The sequence below is a fragment of the Castor canadensis genome, chromosome 5 (assembly GCF_047511655.1).
Source record: "Castor canadensis chromosome 5, mCasCan1.hap1v2, whole genome shotgun sequence".
Taxonomy (NCBI): Eukaryota; Metazoa; Chordata; class Mammalia; order Rodentia; family Castoridae; genus Castor; species Castor canadensis.
Window position 1 is genome coordinate 5464384 of NC_133390.1, and position 23802 is coordinate 5488185.

At 39.7% G+C, this 23802-nt stretch overlaps 1 protein-coding gene across 4 annotated transcripts in view; it reads left to right on the forward strand.

The window, feature by feature from the left end:
- Lca5l (lebercilin LCA5 like) overlaps window positions 1-23802 on the forward strand; it is a 37456-nt gene that overhangs the window by 1744 nt on the left and 11910 nt on the right. For 2 of the 4 annotated variants that reach the window (XM_074072627.1, XM_074072629.1), the window contains exons 3-4: window positions 4783-4932; window positions 19551-19864. In XM_074072627.1, coding sequence (XP_073928728.1) covers window positions 19561-19864 — 304 coding nt within the window. In that variant the 5' untranslated portion in view covers window positions 4783-4932; window positions 19551-19560. The remainder of the gene's footprint in view (window positions 1-4782; window positions 4933-19550; window positions 19865-23802) is intronic. The other 2 variants (XM_020161759.2, XM_074072628.1) reach the window with 1 other exon arrangement.

Below are 23802 nucleotides of genomic sequence, written 5' to 3' on the forward strand. Positions count from 1 at the left end.
GGTTCCCACACACCTGTGCGGTTTCCAGTCTTTAAAAAAACCTGCCCCTATTTTTTTCCCATCAACTAAAACCCCATTTCACCAAAGTAACAGAGTGAGGTTGCTGCTATTTGCAGAGGGTCTATAGGAGATCATAAACCTCCACTTTACTCAGATTTGCTCTCCTACCTCCTTGCGAGAACTATCACTTCAGAGAGCTGTGAGAGGAAAATCCTCAGTCTCCAGCTCCCAAAACTGCAAGCTTGTCCTGCATCTGTGCCCATCTTCCTTGTCCTCCAAGGCCACTCTCTCCTGTGCTTTGGATCCCATCTCTTCCCACTCCTCAAAAGCCCTGTGCTGTCAGTTTTCCATTCTCTCCTATGTATCACCTCATCCATCTCAACTGGATCTGTGCTATGGCTTTTTAACATGTTCAAGTCTCCCATCTCAAAAGAAAAAAGGAAATCCTCTTGACCCTATGGTCCCCTTCTGTTTCTAATTACTATTCAATTCCTCCTCTCCTTGGACAGACCAACCATCCTCATCTCTCTGCTGAAACAAAAGACCCTAATCAGATGTTTCCAGACCCCATTCTTAGCAGCGTTTGACACACTAGTGAAGCACTCTGCCTTTGGCTTCTATGATAGTTCCTGTTTCCCACTCTTGTTCTTCCTGGTGCTGTTCTGATTCATTTTCCTCGCCTAGGCTCCCAGTTGGTGGTGATCCTCAAATCTCAGTGTCTGTTCTCCTCCATCCTCCCTAGACTCTGACACTAGGCACACATCTGTGCCTGCAGCTCTCAGTGCTAGCTACAGGCACTTGACTCTTAACTTTTTCTCTCTCGCATGGCCTTCATTTCTGAGCTGGACCCATATGTCCTGCTAGCTGAGTGACATTGCTTTCAGTGTCACTCAGGTATTCCCACTCAACATGCACGGACCAAACAGTGATTCAAAACCACCTCCAACTGGGACCACTTCCTGGTAAATTAGGATCCTCTTTGACTCTTCTCTTCACCCACTACCCACTAAATCATCCAGCCCTGGTGAGCTCTCCTGTCACCAGCACCGTAGGTCAAGCTTATGTGAGTCAGCTTTCCATAGCTATAAAAATACCTGAGATAGTCAACTTATAAAACTACACACTACTTTGGAGGTTTCAGTCCATGGTTGATTGACCCTGTTTCTTTGGGCCTGTGATGAGGCAGCATATCATGGCAGAGAGCACAAGGTAAAGCCATTCCCCTTATGGCCAGGAAGAGACCAGAATCCCACAATCCTCTTCCAGAGCATGCCCCAGTGACTTAAATTCTTTGTTACATGTCCTTACAGGCAAGTGTCTCTTTTCTTTAAAACAGAACAGTCACTTGTGATTAATTTATTACCAATATGTAAATACCCCCCAAAACAGGGACATTTTGTGTTCATCAGTATTTGCAGCACACATAGTTCCTGGCACATAGTAAGAACCCAAACATGAGTTGAAAGCAAATGGAATGAACATCACATGTACAGGAGATATTAATGTAAGGTGTTTGGTACAATTCCATTGAATAGAACAAAAATTCTAGTAAAATAACAAGTAAATGCTCTAAATTAAAAGTTGCATGTGGGGCATAGTGGCTCTCACCTGTAGTTGCAGCTACATGATAAGCAGATCCCTGGCAAAAAGCATGAGAATCCTAACTGAAAAAAAAATCAAGCAAAAAGTGGAGGCATGGATACAGTGGTAGGGCCCTGAGTTCAAAACCCCAATAACTAAACACAGCCTGTGAGCTAAACACAGGCACCTCTGTAGTGATTTTCGGCCTTCCCAGCCCTAACATTCCAGTTCCCACTGGGCAGTGCCCCACTTGGTGGAAGTAGAGAGGCACATCTTCCCATCCTAAAGGTGCTACTTTGATGGGTCAATCTGGTAATGAATTCAGACTTTTATCAAAATAAATAAAATGTATAAGATTGTTAAGTGAGCAAAATGCACGTACCTCATCTATAGTCATCCAAACATTAAATATGATACATTTTTATGTTATCAAAGCTTGGAATTTCTGATTGTGTGTGTGTGTAGATTTCACTTGTGAATTTTAATGCTGGACTGAACCTTAGACATCAGCTAATTTTTTTTTTTTTTTGCCTCAGTCATGAGGCCAAAAGGCATTTTGTATTGGCTGAGCTGGAATAGGACTCAGAGATCTTGCCCTAGAAGCTTTTATTCTTCCCTGGCCTCCTGCCTCTTAAGCAGTGTTAATTCTTAGCTTCCCTGTCCATGTTTAGAGTCACCAAATTTCTGAATCAAAAAATTGGTCACATAATCTTATTTTATTTTATTTTATTTTTTTGGCAGGACTGGGGTTTGAACTCAGGGCCTCACACTTGCTAGGCAGGTACTCTACTACTTGAGCCACTCCACCAGCCCCACATAATCTTAAAAGTAGATAAAATATTCTTAAAAGCCATAAGATACGTATCATCTTGCCTGCATAATGCCACGTTTGTAAGCTAGGGGAAGAGTTTTCTGTTCACTTAACATTCTGCTTAACTTTGTGTAAAAGTTTGAAGAGTTCAGGCCTTTTATTCTGAGGGAAGACCCTGAACTTGGGCTGGCTTGTGTTTCCATCTGACCGTATTCAAGCTGTGCTCCTGGTGGGAAGAAATGGTGCTCTGCTCTAAGATGCCATGGTGCATGTGAGGTTCACCTGTCTTCTGCTGAACTTTAATTACCTGTTTCAGCAGGTATCCACCAGATTTCGCCACAAAGTCACCTGTTTCCCCTTTGTATCAACTTACATTCACTTTTAGCATCCATTGACAACTGCTGCCTACTCCCCTCTGTGTGGTTTTCACAGAAATTATCTAGTCCCACCACTACTCCTGTATACTTACCGGTTGTGCTATCATAAGAAAGAGCTTTCTCTTCTTCTGTGTGTGTGTGGACTCAGATTAACTCATGTTTTATTCAGTGAGTTGTAATCTTCTATCTTCTTTATTTTGATATGTGAGTTGTCCTAGTTTTGACCATTGAGAGCTGCTTTAAGCTTCCTCTTGATGTCCTTTTGACACACACCCAGACTTAATCTTGTACTTTGCCTGACCCAGGCTTGGAATCATCCATTTCTCCAAAGAGCCCTGATTCTTGTCATGGAGAAGGGTATTTAGTGAAGCATGGGCACAGTGTGCTCATTCTTATTGCCTCACTATTAGAGAGCAGAGTGGGGAAAGACATACATGTGCACATACGTAGATTTACAGATATATACGTTTAGAACTGTATATAACTTTATATATGTAAGTACGTATATGTCCTATGTGTATGTGTGTCTATGTATTTTTAACCCAGTATTTCCAGTTCTAACCCAACACCTCACATTGCTTTGTCTATTATCAGGCTGTTTTAATGACTAGCTTTGTATCTCAGTATCTGAGAGGGAATCCCTTCTGCTCCTTCTCAACAATCTGTTTCCAGCTCCCTGTAGTAGTCTTGCATATTTATTTGTCCATATGAATTTGGTATCATTTTATCAAATTTCAAAAAATTACTCCTGGCATTTTATTGGAAATGCTTTGATTATGTAGATTATATTAGGGAGAATTTACATCTTTATCATGTAAAGATGTAAATTATGATGTAAGAACAGAATATGACTTCTAACTTATATAAGTATTTTTCTTCTTTTAGTAACCTTAAATTATTAAAATATTTAAATTAATGTTTCACTACTAAGCATAGGCTAGTTTGAGATGTGTACTTATTTCTTTGGGGAAACTTTTACTTAGAGTGTTTTAAGTTGGGTTAGCAGTACTGAAAGTTTTTCAGGTGTAATGTGTATGTACTTAAGAATTATAAAGCACAGAGACACCCCAAACAGAAATTCATTTGATTTCATTTATTGAACACTCATTATCCCAAGGATTTCTTGGAGGCTCTGGAGATGTAGCAGAAGATAGAGTAGCCAAGAATGCAAGCCATAGTGAAGCAGAAAGTTTTGTTGGAAATCAGGCAACATGTGAGCTGAGTAAAATACATATTGTGTTATATAATGACGTGCTCGGGAGAAAAAGCACAGTGAGTAAGGGATTAGGGAGCGTTGAGGATGGATAAAGAAAAGATAGGAACTTACATACCGTTGTTTCTCAAGAGGCAAAACAGGTTAATACAATTAGCTACCCACCCAATTTAGGGTGGGAACAGTTGGTACATTTGAACTAAATCGTCCATAGGAATTAACTATATCTTCACTGCAGAACACCTACCTTTAAGAATTAGGGCTTTTCTCACAAGGCCCTGGCCTGATCCCCAGCACCTCAAAAAAAAGCCAATTAGACTCTTCTGGTTGTGATAGTAGCCAAGAAACTGGTAAGTCATGAATCTGACTTTGGATCCAGGAGAATAAATTTCAGTAGGTAATACTAAATAGCCCATATCGGCATTTCTAAAATAAGTTCTAGTGCTTACCAGTAGCAATGAGCGAGTCATCCTTTTGTTATTTTTGTCATTCACAGCACTTTAATTATTTTTGTTCATCTTTGTATTGGAAGGAAAGAGTAGGCATGTGAACCACAGAGTGTTTTGAAAAGCACTGCTTTGGCTCCTTCACCTCTTGCTTTGGCATAACTATCCATTAATTACAATCAAGAATTTTCCATTCAACTATGATTCACTTAAGAGAAAAAGCTTGTGTGTGAACTGTACAGCAATCTGTGAGGCAAATGAATATATATAAACATTAATGTGGTTCAAAATGTTTATTCTTAAATGTGTTTCTTTGTCAGATAGTAATATTTTCCTTTTGTAATATCATTTTAGGTTTTTTGAAATATATTCTTTCCTTAAAAGACCAAAACATGTAAAAATATACTTCCCTGGAAAGTTCATAAATACTACAGTGTGAAGAACCCTCTGCTCAGAACATAGAGGTTATCTTCAGACATCTTAGGAAAGTTTGATTAACAACAGGTATGCAGTAACTCATTTTTTAAAACGTTTTAGCATATGTTTTTTCTTTGCTGCCCTATTGCCAAAACAATACTCTGAAGATACAGTATTCAAAATGAATCAGATATACACCTTAATCTATAGTATTCTTATTTCTTAATCTAATTAGGTGAAAACAAAATACAAATGTTATTCTTATAAACAGCCATCCCTTTCATCATGGTGGTTTCCAAGAAAACCCATCATTAGCCAGATCAGATTTTTTCCATTAAAACAGTGTTCATAATGTTGGGTGATGTTCCTGAGTTATAATAGCAAAGGAAAAACTTTAAACCCTGTAGTGATAGAGACATAATAAAGTTGTGCTTTGAGTGACTAAAATAGGTGCTGGTATACTATAAACACTGATTGTTCAAAATATAAGTGCTGCCAGAATGAATCTGAGCTATACACACCTCAGATGTGATGCAGCAAAAACTAGTGTGCTAACTACAGTGGACATTGCATAATTGTTTATTTTAAGATCTTGAAAACACAATTTGCCTTCGTAACCCCCAGTGCCCAATAGATAATTAAATGACTGCCCTCTGACTCAGTATGTTAATCAAGTGGTTACTTAATTGAGAGCAGTAAGTGGTTGGCTCAGTGCTGTAATCAGAAGTCTATGTGTGTGGAGACAGCATACATTTTTGTTAATAACGATAGTGAAATGTAGCTTATTTCTATTAATACTCTTAAGGCAGTTTAACCAACCTACAAGTGCAATAATAGGCCTGATACTAGTCATCAATCAGTTTTTAACAGGGCAATGAGAAAACTGGTATTTAATAGACTGAAAATTCCAGAGAGCACTTGGTATATGAATTCAGGATACCCTTCATTGCTAACCCTCCATTGCTGACTGAGTAACAGCCAAGAATCAAACTTAGTTTACTTTTCTGATGATGTGTTTCAGATTCAGTTTCATGAAAAAGAATGAAACTTTCATGGTGTCAGGTGAACTCAAACAGACACATATTCAGGTCATACAAGTAGAAATTTTAGGACAGTTCTGGGGTCCTAGGATTTCCATAATCCTAGGAATGTTCCCTTGTCTTTGATTGGTGTAATTTAAGTCCTAGTACAGATGGCTCCTCCACATACAGTGAGATTGTGTTTCAATAAGCTGTCATCAAAAATGTGTTATAATCCTAGTACTCAAGAGGCTGAAGTCAGAGGATTTACATTAGCCCACAGGAGGACAAAATCGTCTAACACAAAATCTGTTTTGTAGTAAAGTTTTGAATATCTTGCAGAGTTTATTGAGTTCTTGTATCAAAAAATGCTGGCAACACTGTGCAGTGTAGTAGGGTATCAGTTGTTACCCTCGTGATTCCTGGCTAACTGGAGGCTGCCTCATGCCCACCTTTGCAAAAGAGTATGGTATTGGTAGCCCAGGAAGAGATCAAATTCAAAACACAACTTCTACTGACTGTATAGTGCATTCCCACCATCCTACATTAAAAATGTAACTTGAACCACTGGAAGTCAGGACCATCGGCAGTTCTTTCAGAAACTGATTCACTCTAATAAGATCCATCTGAGTTTATCAGCTACACCTGTATAATCATTATCGCAAAATGTAATGATTTAAAACACCAGTGTGGCTGGCCGCCACTCAGAAAAGTTACTTTGATTTTTTAAAAACATGATTTTATTTAAATTAGTATATCAGAGAAATTAAGGCGGCATCATGTAATATGTTCTTGCAAAATTAAGAAATCATTCTAGAAAGCACCTAAATGAACATAAAACCCTGGTTCTTCCATTTTTCTGCAAGATCACTGCTGTAACCTCATGTGGCAGAGTCACACAGAGGTCTTCTGTAAGTCTTTCTCTGGTTTTCAAGTGATCACTTACTGGCTGGAAAAGAACAACAAACACTTCTTGTACTGAGGATCGCAGGCACAGCTGGTTCCTGTAGCTCAGGAATTTCTTAAGACTGCAGTCTAGGTTGAGTTGGGGCTGCACTTAACTCAGTTCTCATCTGGGAAAGAGCCAAGCATCTAAGTTCATGCAAATGGTTCTCAGTGAGACTCCACTTCTCAGAAGATTGACTTGGTTCCTCACTGGCTGTTGGCTGAAGGCCTGCATTTCTTACCCGATGTGTCTCTGCATGAGTCTATTTACAGCATAGCAGTTGTCTTCCATCAGTGTGAGCTAGTGAAAGAAGAAGTGTGATTAAGACAGAAGTGAGAGGACTGGTAGAGTGGCTCAAGTAGTAGAGTGCCAACCTAGCAATCACGAGGCCATGAGTTCAAACCCCAGTACCACAAAAAAAAAAAAAAAGACAGAAGTGAGAGTCCTAGTTGTGCTCTGAGTCACATGCAAGAGTAGCACTTACACAGAGGCATGAGTAACAGGAGTGAGGCTGTTGGGAGCAACCTTAGAAGCTGCCTATCATTCTGAGAGTATGTTCCACCAGCAGCCTCAGATAGGTAAAGCCAGTGTGATTTATGTTGACTCCCTTCTTTATCACTGTACTCACCAGACTGCTCCTTTGTGTACTGGACAGTGGGGCTGTCCACTGCCACAGCCTGGGTACAGAAAGGCTTCCCAGTGGACATTCCCTAGGCCTTCAGCAGGAGCCACAAACAAAACTCACTCTCTGTTTCTCTCTCCCCCTGCCCTCTCTCTGTCTCTCCCCCTACCTTCTCTCTGTTTCTCCCCTTTCCCTTCCTTTCTCCCTCCCTTTCCCTCTCTCATCCCACTTTTTCCTAGAATTCACCTTTCTCCTTACTTCCCAATATAAACAATGAATAGAAGGCAATGCCCTAATCTATTGAAAGACATCTGTAAAAAACTATAGCTAATAAATACTTGATGAGAAAGACTGAGTACTTTCCTCCTAGAATCCAAAGCAAGGCAAGGACATCCACTGTCACCATCCCTTCTATTCAACCTTGTCCTGGAGATTCTGGCCCGTGCAATCAGACAACAAAGAAGTGAAACGGCCCATAATAGAAAAGGAGAACTATATTCACAGGTGACCTTATCATCCATGTAGAAAGTCTGATCGAATCCACAAAAAAAAGCCAGCAGAACTAATAAACAAGCTTAGCAAGGTGCAGGACACCACATCAGTATGGAAGTGCAATCCTATTCCTGTATACTAGCAGCAAACAATCAGAAGAAATGGAAATTAAAAGACAATAACTTCTTACAACAGCAATACTGTTTACTGTCAAAAATACAAAATGCTTAAGGATAAATCTGACAAAAGTTTTAAAGACTTTGCAGACTAAAACTGCAAAGCATTGCTAAAAGAAAGCAAAGAGGACCTAATAAACTGGAGGGGTACTGTGTTCATAGGTTGGAATTCCTAATGTTGGCCTGAATTTATATGGTGATTCAACACAACCTCAATCTCAACCCCATTAGACTATGTTTTTAGGAATTGACAAGCTAATCTAAAATTCCTATAGAAATTCCAAGGACTTAAAATAGACAAAACACTTTGAAAAGGAAGAACAGCATTGGAGGACTAATGTTACTTGACTTCAAGATTATTATAAAACTATAGTAACCAAAACAGTATGGTATTGAAAAATAGGTCATTGGAGCAGAATAGAGACTACAGAAATAGATCTACATACGGATTTCTGAGGTTTGACAAGGGTACAAAGTCAATGCCATGGGAAAAGGATAGTCTTTTCAATAAAGGATGCTGGAGCAATTGAATGTACATATATCCAAAAAATGAACACCAGGTGAGCAACAGTGGTGCATGTCTGTAATCCTAACTACACAAGATGCTGAGGCAGGAGGATCACTTGAGCTCAGGAGTTCAAGACCAGCCTGACCAACATAGTGAGACCCCATCTCAAAAAGAACTTTGATCCATAGTAATTAACTTGAAAGAATCACAAACTTAAATAACACAACTATAAAACTTCTAGACGACATCAAGAACAATAACTGATCTCAGATTATGCAAAATTGTCTTAGATACTATACCAAGAGAACCACTCTTAAAAGAGAAAATTGATAATTGAGCTTCAATTTTTTTTTTAATGTGCCCTTCAAAAGTCACTTTTAGGCTGGTGGAATGGCTCAAGCGGTAAGAGTGCCTGCTTACCAAGCATGAGGCCCTGAGTTCAACCCCAGTGCTGCCAAAAAAAAAAAAAAAGTCACTTTTAGTGGCTAGTGAAGTGACAGTGGCTCAAATGGCAGAGCACCTGCCTAACAAGCATGAGGCCCTGAGTTCAAATCCCAGTACCACCCCCCCCAAGAAAAAGGTTTGGTAACATCTGAAATTTATGATGAACTCTGAAAATTCAACAATAAGAAAACAAACAGGAACCGGGGTGTGGCTCAAGTGGTAGAGCACCCGCTTTGCAAGCACAAAACCCTGTGTTCAAACCCCAGTCCCTCCACAAAAAAAAAAATTAAGAAAACAGACAACCCAATTTTAAAATAGGCATAGTTCACCATAGAAGATCTAAGGATGTCAGATGAGAAAATGAAAAGCTGTTCAGTGTAATTACCATTTGGGAAATGCAAAGTAAAGCCATAATGGGAGATCACCACCCAAGCCTATAAGAAAGGCTTAAAAATTTTATCTGTATCAATATGCTAGCAGGGATGGAGAGCAACTGGAATTCTTAAGAGTTGATGGTGGGAATTATAAAATGGTACAGGCACAGCTTGGAAGTTTCTTTAAAAGCTAAACCTACCATGTCATCCAGCCATTCTACTTTCAGTTACTTACACTAGAGAAAAGAATTATATGTCTACATTCTTAGTCAGCTTTTCATTACTGACAAAAGTCCTCAGATAATCAACTTTTAAGGAAGAAAGATTTATTATAATTCTCAGTTTTGGAAGTTTCAGTGTATGGATGGTTGCCCAATTGCTTTGGGACCTGTGGTGAGGCAGCCCATTATGGCAGGAATGTGCAGAGGAGAAAACTGCTCACCTGCTGGCAACTGGGATGCAGATCCAGGGCCTTCCTGAATATACCCATGGTGTATTCCTGAATATACCCATGGTGACCTAACTTCCTCCAACTAGACCCCAACCCCTAAGGGTTCCACCATCTCCCAACAGTGCTACAGGCTGGGGACCAAACCTTCAACATAGGGGCCATTGGGAGACATTGAAGATCCAAGCGGTAACTCTGTGCACAAAGTATGTATGGGAATGTTCATAGCAGTTGTGTTTCTAATAGCCCCAAACTGGAAATAGCTTAAATGTCCATCAACAGGTGTATAGATACAAATCATGGTTGTACATACCATTGGATGCTACCCAACAGTTTTTCAAAAATGAACAAACACATAGTGACATGCTTGGATCTCAAAATAAGGTGAGTTAAGAAGCCAAACCAAATAAACGTACAAATTATATGATTCCATTTATGTAAATCTAGAAAATGAATGCTATATAGAGATGGGGTGGGGTGCAGGAAGGGACGGAAGAGAGTAATGCCAAAGGGGTGCAGTGAAACTTGGGGGTTTATGATCTTGATTGTGGTGATGGTTGCAAAGTGGGTAAATATATACTTGAGTATACATATGCACATGTATCTAACACAGTAATGTCTAATCTTAAATTGTATAATTTAAGTGTGTGAAGTTTACTAAATTTCATTTATACCTCAATAAAAGAGGGGATTTTCTTTTTTAAAAAATTGCATCCAAAGCCTTAGGAATTCATTTTCTTACAAAATATGTATCCTCAGTAAGCCAAAGAAATTGACTTATTGGATACATTAAAAAATTATCACTTAAGGTCTGGGCATAGTGGTACACACTTATAATCCCAGCACTTGAGAGGAAGAGGCAAGAGGATCTCCAGCTCCAGGCCAGCCTGGTCTACGTAGTGAGTTTAAGGCCTGCCTGAGATACCCAGTCTCAAAAACAAACAAAATTACCATTAATTGTTGGTGAATAACCTCCTAAATTCACTTCAGTGTTGATATCATTACCAGTGAAACTGCTTTATATGAAACCAACTGGTCCCAGTATTTCTTATGACCCCATCTTGTCAAAGACTACGCCTTTAGTGTTAAAAATAGGTATCTTTCATCTCCCATGCTAATGGGTTGGCAGAATCAACACAGTAAAAATGGCTATACTACCAAAAGCAATCTACATGTTCAACTCAATTCCTATCAAAATCCCAATGACATTCATCACAGAGATTGAAAAATCTACCCCAAAGTTCATTTGGAAACACAAGAGACTGCGAATAGCAAAGGCAACACTGAGCAGAAAGAACAATGTGGGAGGCATCGCAATACCCGACTTCAGACTATACTACAGAGCCACAGCAATAAAAACAGCACGGTACTGACACAAAACAGACATGAAGACCAGTGGAACAGAATGGAGGACCCAGATATGAATCCATGCAGCTACACCCACCTTATTTTTGACAAAGGCACCAAACATACAATGGAGAAAAGACAGCCTCTTCAACAAATGTTGCTGGCAAAAGTGGTTATCTGCCTGCAGAAAACTGAAACTGGATCCGTGCCTATCACCCTGAACTAGTATCAACTGAAAATGGATTAAGAACCTTACCATCAGACCTGAAACCTTGCAGTTAGTACAGGAAAGAGCAGGGAATACTCTGGAAGCAATAGGTGTAGGAAAGGACTTCCTCAGTAGAACTCAAGCAGCCCAGCAACTAAGAGAAAGAATGGACAAACGGGACTACATGAAATTAAAAAGCTTCTGCACAACAAAAGAAATGGTTTCCAAATTGAAGAGGCCACCCACAGAATGGGAAAAAATCTTTGCCAGCATCTCAGACAAGGGACTGGTAACCAGAATACACAAGGAGCTCAAAAAACTAACCTCCCCAAAAATCAATAAACCAATAAAGAAATGGGCAACTGAACTAAACAGAACTTTTTCAAAAGAAGAAATTCAAATGGCCAAAAAACACATGAAAAAAATGCTCACTTTCTTTAGCCGTAAAGGAAATGCAAATCAAAACCACACTAAGATTACACCTCACTCCTGTTAGAAAGGCTACCATCAAAAATATCACCACCAACAGGTGTTGTCAAGGATGCAGGGAAAAAGGAGCCCTCATACACTGCTGGTGGGAATGTAAGCTAGTACAACCACTTTGGAAAACAATATGGAGACTTCTTAAAAAACTAAACATAGATCTGCCATATGATCCAGCAATACCACTCCTAGGGATATACCCAAAAGAATGTGACACAGATTATTACAAAGGCACCTGCACACCCATGTTTACTGCAGCATTATTTACAATAGCCAAGATATGGAAACAGCCAAGATGCCCCACTACTGCCAAATGAATTAAGAAAATGTGGTATTTATACACAATGGAATTTTAGCCACAAAGAAGAATGAAATTTTGTCATTCACAAGTCAATGGATGGAACTGGAGAACATCATCTTAAGTGAAGTTAGCCAGGCTCAGAAGGCCAAAAATCATATGTTCTCCCTCATATGCAGATTATAGACCCAAAACAAATGCAGTAATATTATTGGACATTGGTCACTCACTAAGGGCAGAACATGCATGGGAGGGAAAGGGCAGGAAACCTAAAACTTGAATGTGGTTCATGTGCTCACTGTAGAGGAGCAAATACAGTAATCTTAAACTGGCTGAGGCCTCTATGGGAAGGGGACTGGGAACTAGTGAAGAGGTCTCGTAGAGATCAACCAATGTCAGTTATAATACACAAAGGCATGGAAGCAATGCTAGGAATCTCTCTGGATAGCTATCTTTATCTCAACTAGCAAAAACGATATGTCTTTCTTATTATCTTTTATGTTTTTCTCTTCAACAAAATCAGAGAACAAGAAGGCGTTACAGGTTCTGCCTGCAGCAGGGGGCAGGGGATGAGGTGGCCCAAATAATGTATACACATGTGAGTAAATGATAAAATAATAAAAAAAAATTATCTGTGTTGTAGCAAAAAGAAGTTTTGCCTTGAAGTTCATTTTAGAGATATTAATATTAATAAGTCCTGATGAATCTATGGGCCAACCAAGTAATATGCAGATGCTACCGATTTGTAAATACATTATTCAAAACAATATAGCCTAGAAATATGCTACCTAAAACTTTTATAACAACTTTAAGGTTAAGTTCCCAAAAATTCAGTGTCTTAGGATATGAATTGAAATTATAGTTTCTGATCTCTAGATATTGTAGCCACTTAATTATAGGACAGTAAACACAACAGTTAACCTGAGGTTCTGAGCCACATTAGGTCATAACAGTGACCAATAGTAGAATAACTGCCTCGTGCCACGCACCTCAGACATTCGATGCAAGCAGCCTGGCAGTACACCTACTAAATGACTCACTATAAAATCGTAGCCCATCCTAAGGGAGCAGCCTTAGCCTTAGGTAAAGTGAATTGCTGAACAGGAAAGGTTGGACAGTTTTGCTAGTGAGGTGGCATCTCATTGGGACACTTTTAGCTGTACATGATTTTTCAAATAATTTATAGGAGTAGCAGTTACTAACTCCTCATTATGAAGATCCTGCAAGCCAGGCATGGTGGTGAACTATAATCCCAGCACTTACGCAGCCTCAGCAAGAGTCTTGAGTTCAAGGCCATACTAGGCTACATAGGAAGACCCTGTCTCCAAAAAGAAAAAAGAAAGAAAGAAAATAAAAGGAGAGAAAAAGCAAAAGAAAAATAAAGGATCCTACAAAATGGACCCACAGGAAACTGTACTTAATGGGACAATTCAGCCATGTGGAGGCTTCTGATTATAACACACATGTGGAAGGCAATAATGTCTTCGAATCCACCACCTTTCTCCCTGCCAGAGCTACACAACTATCCATTATGTGCATTTTAGTACAGGTTAAGAGTGAAGTTGTTTCTAGTCTGGTTTGTTAAGTTTCATGCAGCTCAAATGGAGTTCAATTTGAATGTTTTTCTTCCCGTTACATCAGTTTTTCTTAGACTAAGAGTCGAAGGTGGCTAGTAGAGTCCTCAAGGGTCTTCTAAGCCCATTGACAGCATGTGATTCAGAGAGAATCTTAAAAAAAAAAAGTGTAGTTGGGATAAAATCACATCAGTAGGCCTCAATATTCTAACCTAGAAATGGAAGAGAACACCCCCCCCAACTTACTTATACCTCACTGTTCCTGTCATGTCAACCTCAGGGTACATCACATTAGTTAATCTGAAAGAGTGAGGGATAAGTGATTATTTTCAGTTAGTCTAGGATTTTGAACTCTAGAATAGAAATAAAATAGTAGCAGGTAATTCTCTTAGCTTTATCACAGGTTTTCGAATAACAAACATTTTAAGATTGTAAGATAAATGGGTCTGTCAAATTATGTGTGTTTGGGGTCAAGCAGTGTGATGCAGTGAAAAAAAACAACTTTTAACATCAAGCAGATGTGGGTTCAAAACTCAGCTCTGCCACTGACTGGCTTTGATTTTGGACAGGGTACTTAACCTTGTTAAGCCTTAGCTTTTTCATCTGTAAAACAGAACTGATAAGGCCTATTTCACAAGACATCTTCATGAGTAGGAAGCTGGCTTTGCAAAACTCCTGCCTCTGTGCTTATCATACAGTAGTCAGATGGGGTGATAATGGTCATTGTTCAAACATGTAAAAATATTGGCTGGCAGCACTATGCTAGGTTGAAGAAGCTCCACAAGGAGAAGACATGGCCTCTGCCTCCAGGACAGTTCTGCCTAGGGAGCTCATACAACAACTGTTTCTAATAAAAGAGCTGATGGGAAACAAACTGTCTTTTGCATCTCTCACCTGAAGACCTAGCAGTGCCCTTGACAGTCCTTGGTTTGTCCCAGAATCACTCTTCAGGAGGGAAGCTAATACTTGGAAGTGCTTACCATGTGATAAACATTCTAGGAACACTATCTCATTCCCCCTTGATGGCAGTGTGAGTCACATTGTGCAGATGGCCAAGAGACAGATCCAGGTTCAACCCCAACTCTGCCTGCCTTCAAGTTGTCTATCGTTTTCTGCCCCATCGAACTCCCTGCCACCTCTGTAGCTGGTGGGCAGATTATAAATGGGATATGAAAAATACTCTCATATTAATAAGGTTTACCTAAAAATGCTGGTGTGCCAAGACTTTATTTCTTTTGCGGTGGTGGGAATGGAACCCAGCACCTCGCACAGGCTAAGCGTGTGCTCTACCCCTGAGCCATGCCCCCAACCTGAGTCTTGCTGAGGGAGGAGTATTCCAAACTGGAGATGGAGGAAGGACTCTATCTGGCTTTTTCAAGAGAGATCAGTGAAAGACTAGCTCATGTCGGGGACAAGTGGCCCAAAAACATGCCTGCAGATAAGAAGCCATGGCTCAGGCCATTTGAATTTATCAAGTTGGGCGAGCAGGCAGGGTGAGGAGGAACAACTTCAGCTCCTAGGGACAAGGCCAGGCGAAGCAATGTCCTTCAGGGTCTCTTACACCAACAACTGGGATCGCATCTGGGATTATTCTTAATTCAGATACAAAGTTTCACAAATAAGGATCTTTGCCTCTGCTGATTCCCACTGCTACATAGAAGAATGTGTCTGAAAAGAGAATTCTTTGCATTTGGATTATGTGATGTTCCCCCAAGTGTGCTGTCCACACTGTGAAGCTGAGAAAGAAAGCACTGGCCCTGAGCTGGAAAGCACAGGTCATCACTTAGACTTTAACCAGTCTAAGCCTGTTCCCTCTCTGCAGCGAGGATGGACGATGCTAAAGCAATTGTACAACATGAAAGCACTGGTGAAGCGTAATGCATGTATTGCTAATGAGATTCCTCGTAGTGACAATGGAAAATCTACAAGAGCTAAGCAGAGGCAGCAAAAAGCAGAAATTGTTTTAGGAAAATAAAACCTCTCGAGAGATTGTTTAGATTCCCGTTCAAAAGGATCTGATACCAGCTAATTTCTCTTTTGCATTCTTGATAAAACAAGAGAATTGAGAATTAAAGAAAAAATAATCCTTTTAAAGACCCAGGAAATGGATTTATTTGTTTCAATCTGCCAGTGAGGTAGGCTGCTATGGAGACACAGTGGCCTAATAGTGCCTTCCTGCAGTGCCTCACAAAGAACTGCAAGAAGTGCTTTCTTGGGCTGGTGGAATGGCTCAAGTGGAAGAGTGCCTGCCTAGCAAGCATGAGGCCCTGAGTTCAAACCCCAGTAACACCAAGAAACAAAACAAAACAAAACCCAAGAGCTGCCTTCTTTTTTTTCTTTATTCATTTATTCATATGTGCATACATTGGGTCATTTCTCCCTCTTGCCCCCCACTCCCTCCTCTTCCCTCCCCCCCGCCCCCGCCTTGCTTCCAGGCAGAACCTGTTCTGCCCTTTTCTCCAGTTTTGTTGAAGAGAAGACATCTGCAATAATTAGAAAGACATAGCATTTTTGCTAGTTGAGATAAGGATAGCTATACAGAGAGATTCCTAGCATTGCTTCCATGCAAAAGTGTATTACAACCCGAATTGATTCATCTATACCTGACCTCTTCACTACTTCCAAGTCACTTTCCCATATTAACCTCTGTCATTTTAAGGTTACTGTATTAGCTCCTCTGCAGTTGGGACATCAGACACTTTCAAGTTTTGGGTTTCCTACCTATCCTCATTCCTCCCGTATGTGCTCTTCCCTTAGTGTGTGACCCAAGTCCAACAACATTACTGCCTTTGCCCTAGATCTAAAGTCCGTATATGAGGGAGAACATACAATTTTTGGTCCTCTGAGCCTGGCTAACCTCACTCAGGATGATGTTCTCCAGTTCCATCCATTTACTTGCAAATGATAAGATTTCTTGCTTCTTCATGGCTGAGTAAAATTCCATTGTGTATAAATACCACATTTTCTTGATCCATTCGTCAGTAGTGGGGCATCTTGGCTGTTTCCATAACTTGGCAATTGTGAATAGTGCCGCAATAAACATGGGTGTGCAGGTGCCTCTGGAGTAACCTGTGTCACATTCCTTTGTGTATATCCCTAGGTATGGGATTGCTGGATCATATGACAGATCGATGTTTAGATTTTTAAGAAGCCTCCAAATTTTTTTCCAGAGTGGTTGCACTCGCTTGCATTCCCACCAGCAGTGTATGAGTGTTCCTTTTCCCCCCCCCCACATCCTCACCAACACCTGTTGTTGGTGATGTTTTTGATGATAGCTATTTTAACAGGGATGAGGTGGAATCTTAGTGTGGTTTTGATTTGCATTTCCTTTTTGGCTAGTGATGGTGAGCATTTTTTCATGTGTTTTCTGGCCATTTGAATTTCTTTTGAGAAAGTTCTGTTTAATTCAGTTGCCCATTTCTTTATTGGTTCATTGATTTTGGGAGAGTTTAGTTTTTTGAGCTCCCTGTATATTCTGGTTATCAGTCCTTTGTCTGATGTATAGTGGCAAATATTTTCTCCCACTCTGTGGGTGGTCTCTTCAGTTTAGAGACCATTTCTTTTGTTGTGCAGAAGCTTTTTAATTTCATGTAGTCCCATTTGTCCATTCTTGCTCTTAGTTGCTGGGCTGCTGGTGTTCTATTGAGGAAGTCCTTGCCTACACCTATTGCTTCCAGAGTATTCCCTGCTGTTTCCTGTACTAACTTCAGAGTTTCAGGTCTGATATTAAGGTCCTTGATCCATTTTGAGTTGATAATAGTACAGGGTGATAAACATGGATCTAGTTTCAGACCCGCTTTCCAACTAAAGTTAACTGTATTGTGTACATGCATTTGGGGTCCTTCCTGTGACTGCCTGTCCCGTCCATTTTAAATTCTCAGTTTGGACAGCTAACAGGGCTTTATTGAAAGTGTCAGAAGTTGGTGTCCTTTGGAATCCAGTTTCTATTTATCAAGAATAAAGACTATACTGTTAGGATGTCCTTTGGAATCCACTTTTCCTACATTATCAAGGATATACTAATTGTTTTTGGGTTTTTTAGATAGGGCCTCACTATGTAGCCTAGGCTAGTCTCAAACTCTTAATCCTCCTGCCTCAGCCTCTTGAGTACTAAGATTACAAGGTATATACCACCACACCCAGCTGGACTATATATTTGTTAGTAGCTGTCTTGAGCTACCTTAGAGGTGTACACAGTGTTCTTCAGGAGATATCTTTCCTGTGAAAATCTCCGGTTCTTGGGGCCTGTGTATTTAACAGCAGCTTTCAGCCTCCCCCAGAGGCTAGTCCTCAGATGAAGACAAGAAGCTGGGTATAGCATGACAGGTATGGGAAAGCCTGTGTGAAGCAGACAGGAGGAACATTGTCTCCTAGCTGTGCTCATCACAGAAAGATTGTTAATCCAATCAGTACTTTAATGACTCAAGTGTAGAGCACCTTCCTAGCAACGTGCAAGCCACTGAGTTCAAACCCAGTACTACTACCGTAACTAACTAAATAAATAAATCTTACAAATTATTTTTTACTGAATGTTAATATCCTTGGGACAAAAAGTAAGGAGTTACTTAAGCTACCAGGATCCCTGAAGTTACCTATGCATGTGGCTTGGGAGTAATTCACCCAACTGAAAACAGTCCTGATCTACAAATGATAAACTACTGTGCTTAAATGACTTTAAATTATGCCCAGTTTAAATCAAATCCTTCCCAAATTAAAGATAATGCCATGTTGGTTTTAATTAATTTTTCAAAAAAGTTAATTTTTCAGTTCTGGCCTTTGGTTACAAGATCCTCCAACTATGTATGTCCCTAATTAGGAAGTGGGGTCACACCACCAAATTTTATTTTCACTTTAGCTGTTAAACATACACCTTTGAAGTCTATTTTTACTATTATTTAGGTCCCCAATAAGCTTTCAGTTTTTCACGTTGAAAAATTAAATCTATAATAATTCAGGAACTTCATTTTGGTTTTTCCGATCACTTTATAAAAGTTTGTTTTCAGTGTAGCTGAAAGTATGGTCAGTTCTTTACTAAGGAAATGTAAGTTCTCCACTTAATGGACTTCTCAGAAGTTTCGGTCCCTGGATGATTTTCCCATAAGACATGCATGCTTTTCTGAATTGCTTCTTCTCCCTGTGTGTACTCATGGGATCACATTCATGTTATGACGCTCTAAAACACAGGAAGGAAAATAAATGTCCTGGGTTAAAACATAAAGAAACTTATAATCATTAGGTCAATTCACATCATTGGAATACACTACTCCTCTTGGTTTAGAGCAAGTACTAGGTCTATAAAACAAGGAGATTTATTCTGTTATACTATATGTGTTTGCTATCAAATGCAATATCATTATTAAGTGAAAGTGAACAGCTCCATAAATACGTCTGAATTTCACACTGTTATACTCCATACCAGCTGTCCAAATTTACAGATTTCTTCCATCCTAAAGGCAAAAAAAAATTAAAAACAAAAACCAGCCTTTAAAAATGAGAATGAACTTCACTAACTCATAAATGTTCTCAGTATTATTATCTAATATGATTTTATCTTACATTACCTGTGAATATTACCAAAGTTTGGTCTCAAGGTTCTTAAACTCTAATGTAGAAATAATGTGAAAAACAAACTTAATTCTTCCAGATGTACTTCCAATAATGTATCATGTCACATTTCTACTTGTCCATAATAATTGAAAGAAAACAAAGCACAGGTTCATTTTAATGTCATTAGCTATAAACTCAAAAACACTTTTCTTTTATTAGGTTGTTTACTATGTCGTTGGCTGATCCAACAAAAACACACACCGACGAGCTTTTCCCCATCTTGGAATTAGAGAAGAGCAGGGGAAGCCTGTGCACAGGCGGTTTGTCCAAGAGCAGCCAGGCATCCAACGGCAGCGTGGACTACAGCAGGTCTCAATACTCTTGCAGAAGCCTGAATTCTCACTATGACTACTCAGAAGACTTTCTCTCTGAATGTTCAGAAGCAGCCACTAACAGAAATTATTTAGAGCAGTCTGTGGTAAAAGAAAAGGCGAAGAAAAGGTACAATGCTGCTAAAATCTCCCAGCCCAAAGGTAAGAAGCCCAATTTCCCAACCAAGGCTGATCCCTGGTTACAATGACTTTATTTAATGCATTTCAAAGTGGTCCATATTCAGATATATTGATTTTCCATATTATAAATGTGTATTATAGTGAACTTTTCTAGAAGGAATTAGGAAATAGAGAAATTAAGGATAATTAGAAAATAACAGGTTGAAAATGTAAAGCCTAGTCCAGGCTCCTCACTACTGGAGCCTGCTAGTGAGGCTGGTTCCATTTTTAGTTGACAGGTGGCCTTGTTACAATGTCCTAAAACACCCGGATTTCACTGGCATCTTGACTCTCATCTCCACTGAAGAATCAAGGTTTGAACTATCAATGAAATGTAAATGCCTGTCTCGATACCCCAAGAGGATGGTCTCCAAATCTGGTGAGGCACGGCAAAGACAATATTTTGAAACAGAGAGGCACCAAAGACTATTGCTAATGTTATTTCCTTGTGGATTTTTAGAGTACCAACCCCATCAACTCCTACGGTCCAAGTTGGAGTCAGTCTTGTAATACCCTAGATTGCTAGCCTCCTTCCTCCCTGCTCTGTAATTTCTTTTTCCCATTGTGGGTGATCTAGAGATTATAAGTATTCCTTACTCAGGGATAGTTGGAGCTCCTTTCCACTTCAGTCATTAGAATACTCTCAGCCGACAGTTGGCCAATACTTGATTGAAAACCTACTATCTCTGCGCTCATCTACCACCATTACGGTTACCCAGTGTCATTCTCCCCCAGCCTGCTATTACCAGGAGTGTCCAAGACCCTCAGTGCAACCTCTGGACCATGGACACTCTTCAGTTCCCCTCTTTCCTAGAGCAAGAGTTCTTCTAAGACACATGTCAGTGAACCCCATGAAATTTCATGCATTGTTTTTTTGCCTGTGTGTTTTTGTGAACTTTTCTAGGGGGATGGACCCATAGTGTTCACCAGATTCTCAAAAGGTTAAAAATCCCTTTTATAGATAGGCTAGAATGGGCCTCACACTGCTGATAAGGCCCTGAGCAGAAAATAAAAAGCCCACATCCTTCTCTCATGATGGACTCCATCAAAAGAAGTCTGTTTTTATAGAATTTGGAAGAGGCTGTTACTATGAAACAATATCTTGGCTAGGTCCTGCAATTCTACAACCCTCATCCACATTGAAAATTTACAGATTTCTGAAAACCCAACCTCTCAAACCAAAATTGATTTGGAAAAAAAAAACTGATTTGAGCTGATATAAAACTGATCTTCATTTTACTTGGTGTAAATAGTTATATATTTCACTGAAAAAATGAGGCAGGAGGACCACTTGAGTCCAGGATTTTAAGATCAGCCTAGGCAATATAGCAAGACCCTTTATCAAAATAAATAAGTAATGATAGAATTCTGAAACCCTGGTCCAGTGGCATACGACAGGGGTCATAGATCTATGTGCTAACCTTTACATCAGTTTTAATTTTTTGTGGGACTATTCAAAAAGGCAGTCAGCTTTTACAAAACTTACAAGAAGCAAACTGCATCTTGAGTTCTGAACACTAATCATTTAGCCTTTTAAACCGGTCCCTCACTTGTTTACACAAATATCTGCTGAGTCCTTTATGTATGATATGTGTTCATCAATTAAGAGCAACCTAAATCAATTCCAGCACTTCATGGGAGACTAGGATCCCTAAATCCATAATCCAGAAGAGTGAAGGGTTGGCTCTTGCTTCAGTGTCCTGTTGTATATTAATATTGAGAAAATATTTTAAGTAAATCTTCATGCATCTTCACTGTCGTCACAAGCTATTCTAAAGCACTCAGTATTCAACCCCAGCCCTACCAAGTTGTTGTTGCCTTTGGGAAAATAAGTGCCCCTGAAGTGCACTTGCAGACTGCTGTAAAATCTGGTGGTCTATCACAGTCACAGCTTTATCTCCAAAAAGCATGCTTGTTTCTACTGACTCACTGTTTGTAACACAGGCAGAATTTCTCTTCTCACCACTAAACTATTAGTCCATGTTTCAAATGATGCGTCCACACACAGACCAATTGCTTAGGGTTAGGGCTCCAGTGATACTGGTCCCTAAGCACCCTTCTTTCTCCAGAACGAGAACAAGAGCTAGGCTCTTTTAGGTTTTAGAATGCAGTTTTAATCTCCCTTTCACACAATCCACTAGACCCTTCATGTCCTTGGGTGTTTGGTTCCAAGGAGACCACCATGCACAGCATGCAGAGCCCAGTGCTGCCCTGCAGCTGCTGGATTTCATATCTCCCATACCGCCACCCAACCTCTGCTAAGGACACATTCTCACTTCATCACTTAAATTAAGCACATTAACTTTTCCTTCTGGGCACCATTTGGTTTTGGGGAGGCATATTTTCACAAAATTAAGGGTAAGGGGACACTCAGCAGATCACACTGATTTAAATACAACTGATGATAACACAGGACCCACCGAGAGCTTCTCTGTATTCTCTTAGCTGTGTAATGCACATGTGGGAATTTAAATTTTGTTTTAATTTCTTTGTTTTTTATTTTTGACTGTGCTTCATCAAACCACATGCACTAAATCCACAAATAAGGCAGGCTAGCTGTAAGATGTGCTGATATATATACACACATATTTATATACAAAGACACACATGCACACATATGCATCACACACATGCATGCACCTATGGAGCAATAGCATAGACACCCAGTGGGTTTTGGCTCACCGTCACTGTGGACCTATTAGCAAGGAGTCCCCATGTGCCACTATCTGATCTTCAAAATGAGATAATAGGGCTGGGGGCGTGGCTCAAGTGGTTGAGCACCTGCCTAGCAAGCTCGAGGCTCTGGGTTAAAACCCCTAGTACTACCCCCCACCAAAAAATGAGATTAATAGAACAATAATGTTCATTCTGAGCGAGGTCAGCCAGGCTCAGAAAACCAAAAATCGTATGTTCTCCCTCATATGTGGACTTTAGATCTAGGGCAAATGCAGCAATGTGGTTGGACTTGGCTCACATGACAAGGGGAGAGCACATGCGGGAGATATAGGAATAGGTAGAAAACCCAAAACATGAAAGCGTTTGATGTCCCCACTCCAGAGGAACTAATACAGAAACCTTAAAGTGACAGAGGTTATCATGAGAAGGGGATCAGTAACCAGGGTAAAGATCAATTAGAGATGAATCAACGTGGGTCATAACACGTGTACATGAAAGCAATGCTAGGAATATCTCTGTATAGCTATTCTTAACTAGCAAAAATGCTTTGTCTTCCTTATTATGCTTTTCTTCAACAAAATTAGTGATAAAGGCAGAACAGGACCTGCCTGGAACTGAGTGGGGGAGGGGGAGACTGGCTGGGAGAGGGGGGTAGGGGGGAGAAATGACCCAAACACTGTATGCACATATGAATAAATGAATAATTTAAATAAATAAATATTACCCAAAGAATATGTGTAAAAAAAAAGAAGTGATGTTACACATGAATTTAACACACTCAAATTCAGCTATATAAACTTTGTGTTACGTGTATTGTCTTTAGATACTTTCTGTTTAAAATAGACCCCTGAACACATGCCAATTATTAGTGCCCCAAGACACAAAAGAAAAACTGATTGTGATGGATTCATTAAAATGATACATATATAAATGTAAATGTAGATAAATACAGTTTAATGGCTTTTAAGGGTAATTTGGGGTTTTTTGTTTTTTAAATAAAGTATTGTTGTACTAGGGGTACATTGTGACATTTACAAAAGTGCCTACAATGTACTTAGTTAGATTCACCCCTCCATCATTCTACTTTATCCCCCCCATTCCTGGAATAGTTTGAAAAGTTCTCATTTTTCCATTTTCATACTTGAGTACATAATATTTATACCACATTCACCCTCCTACAGCCTTCCTTATATCCTCCCGCCTCCCATTGGTACCAACCCCCAGACAGGACTTGCTTTACCTTC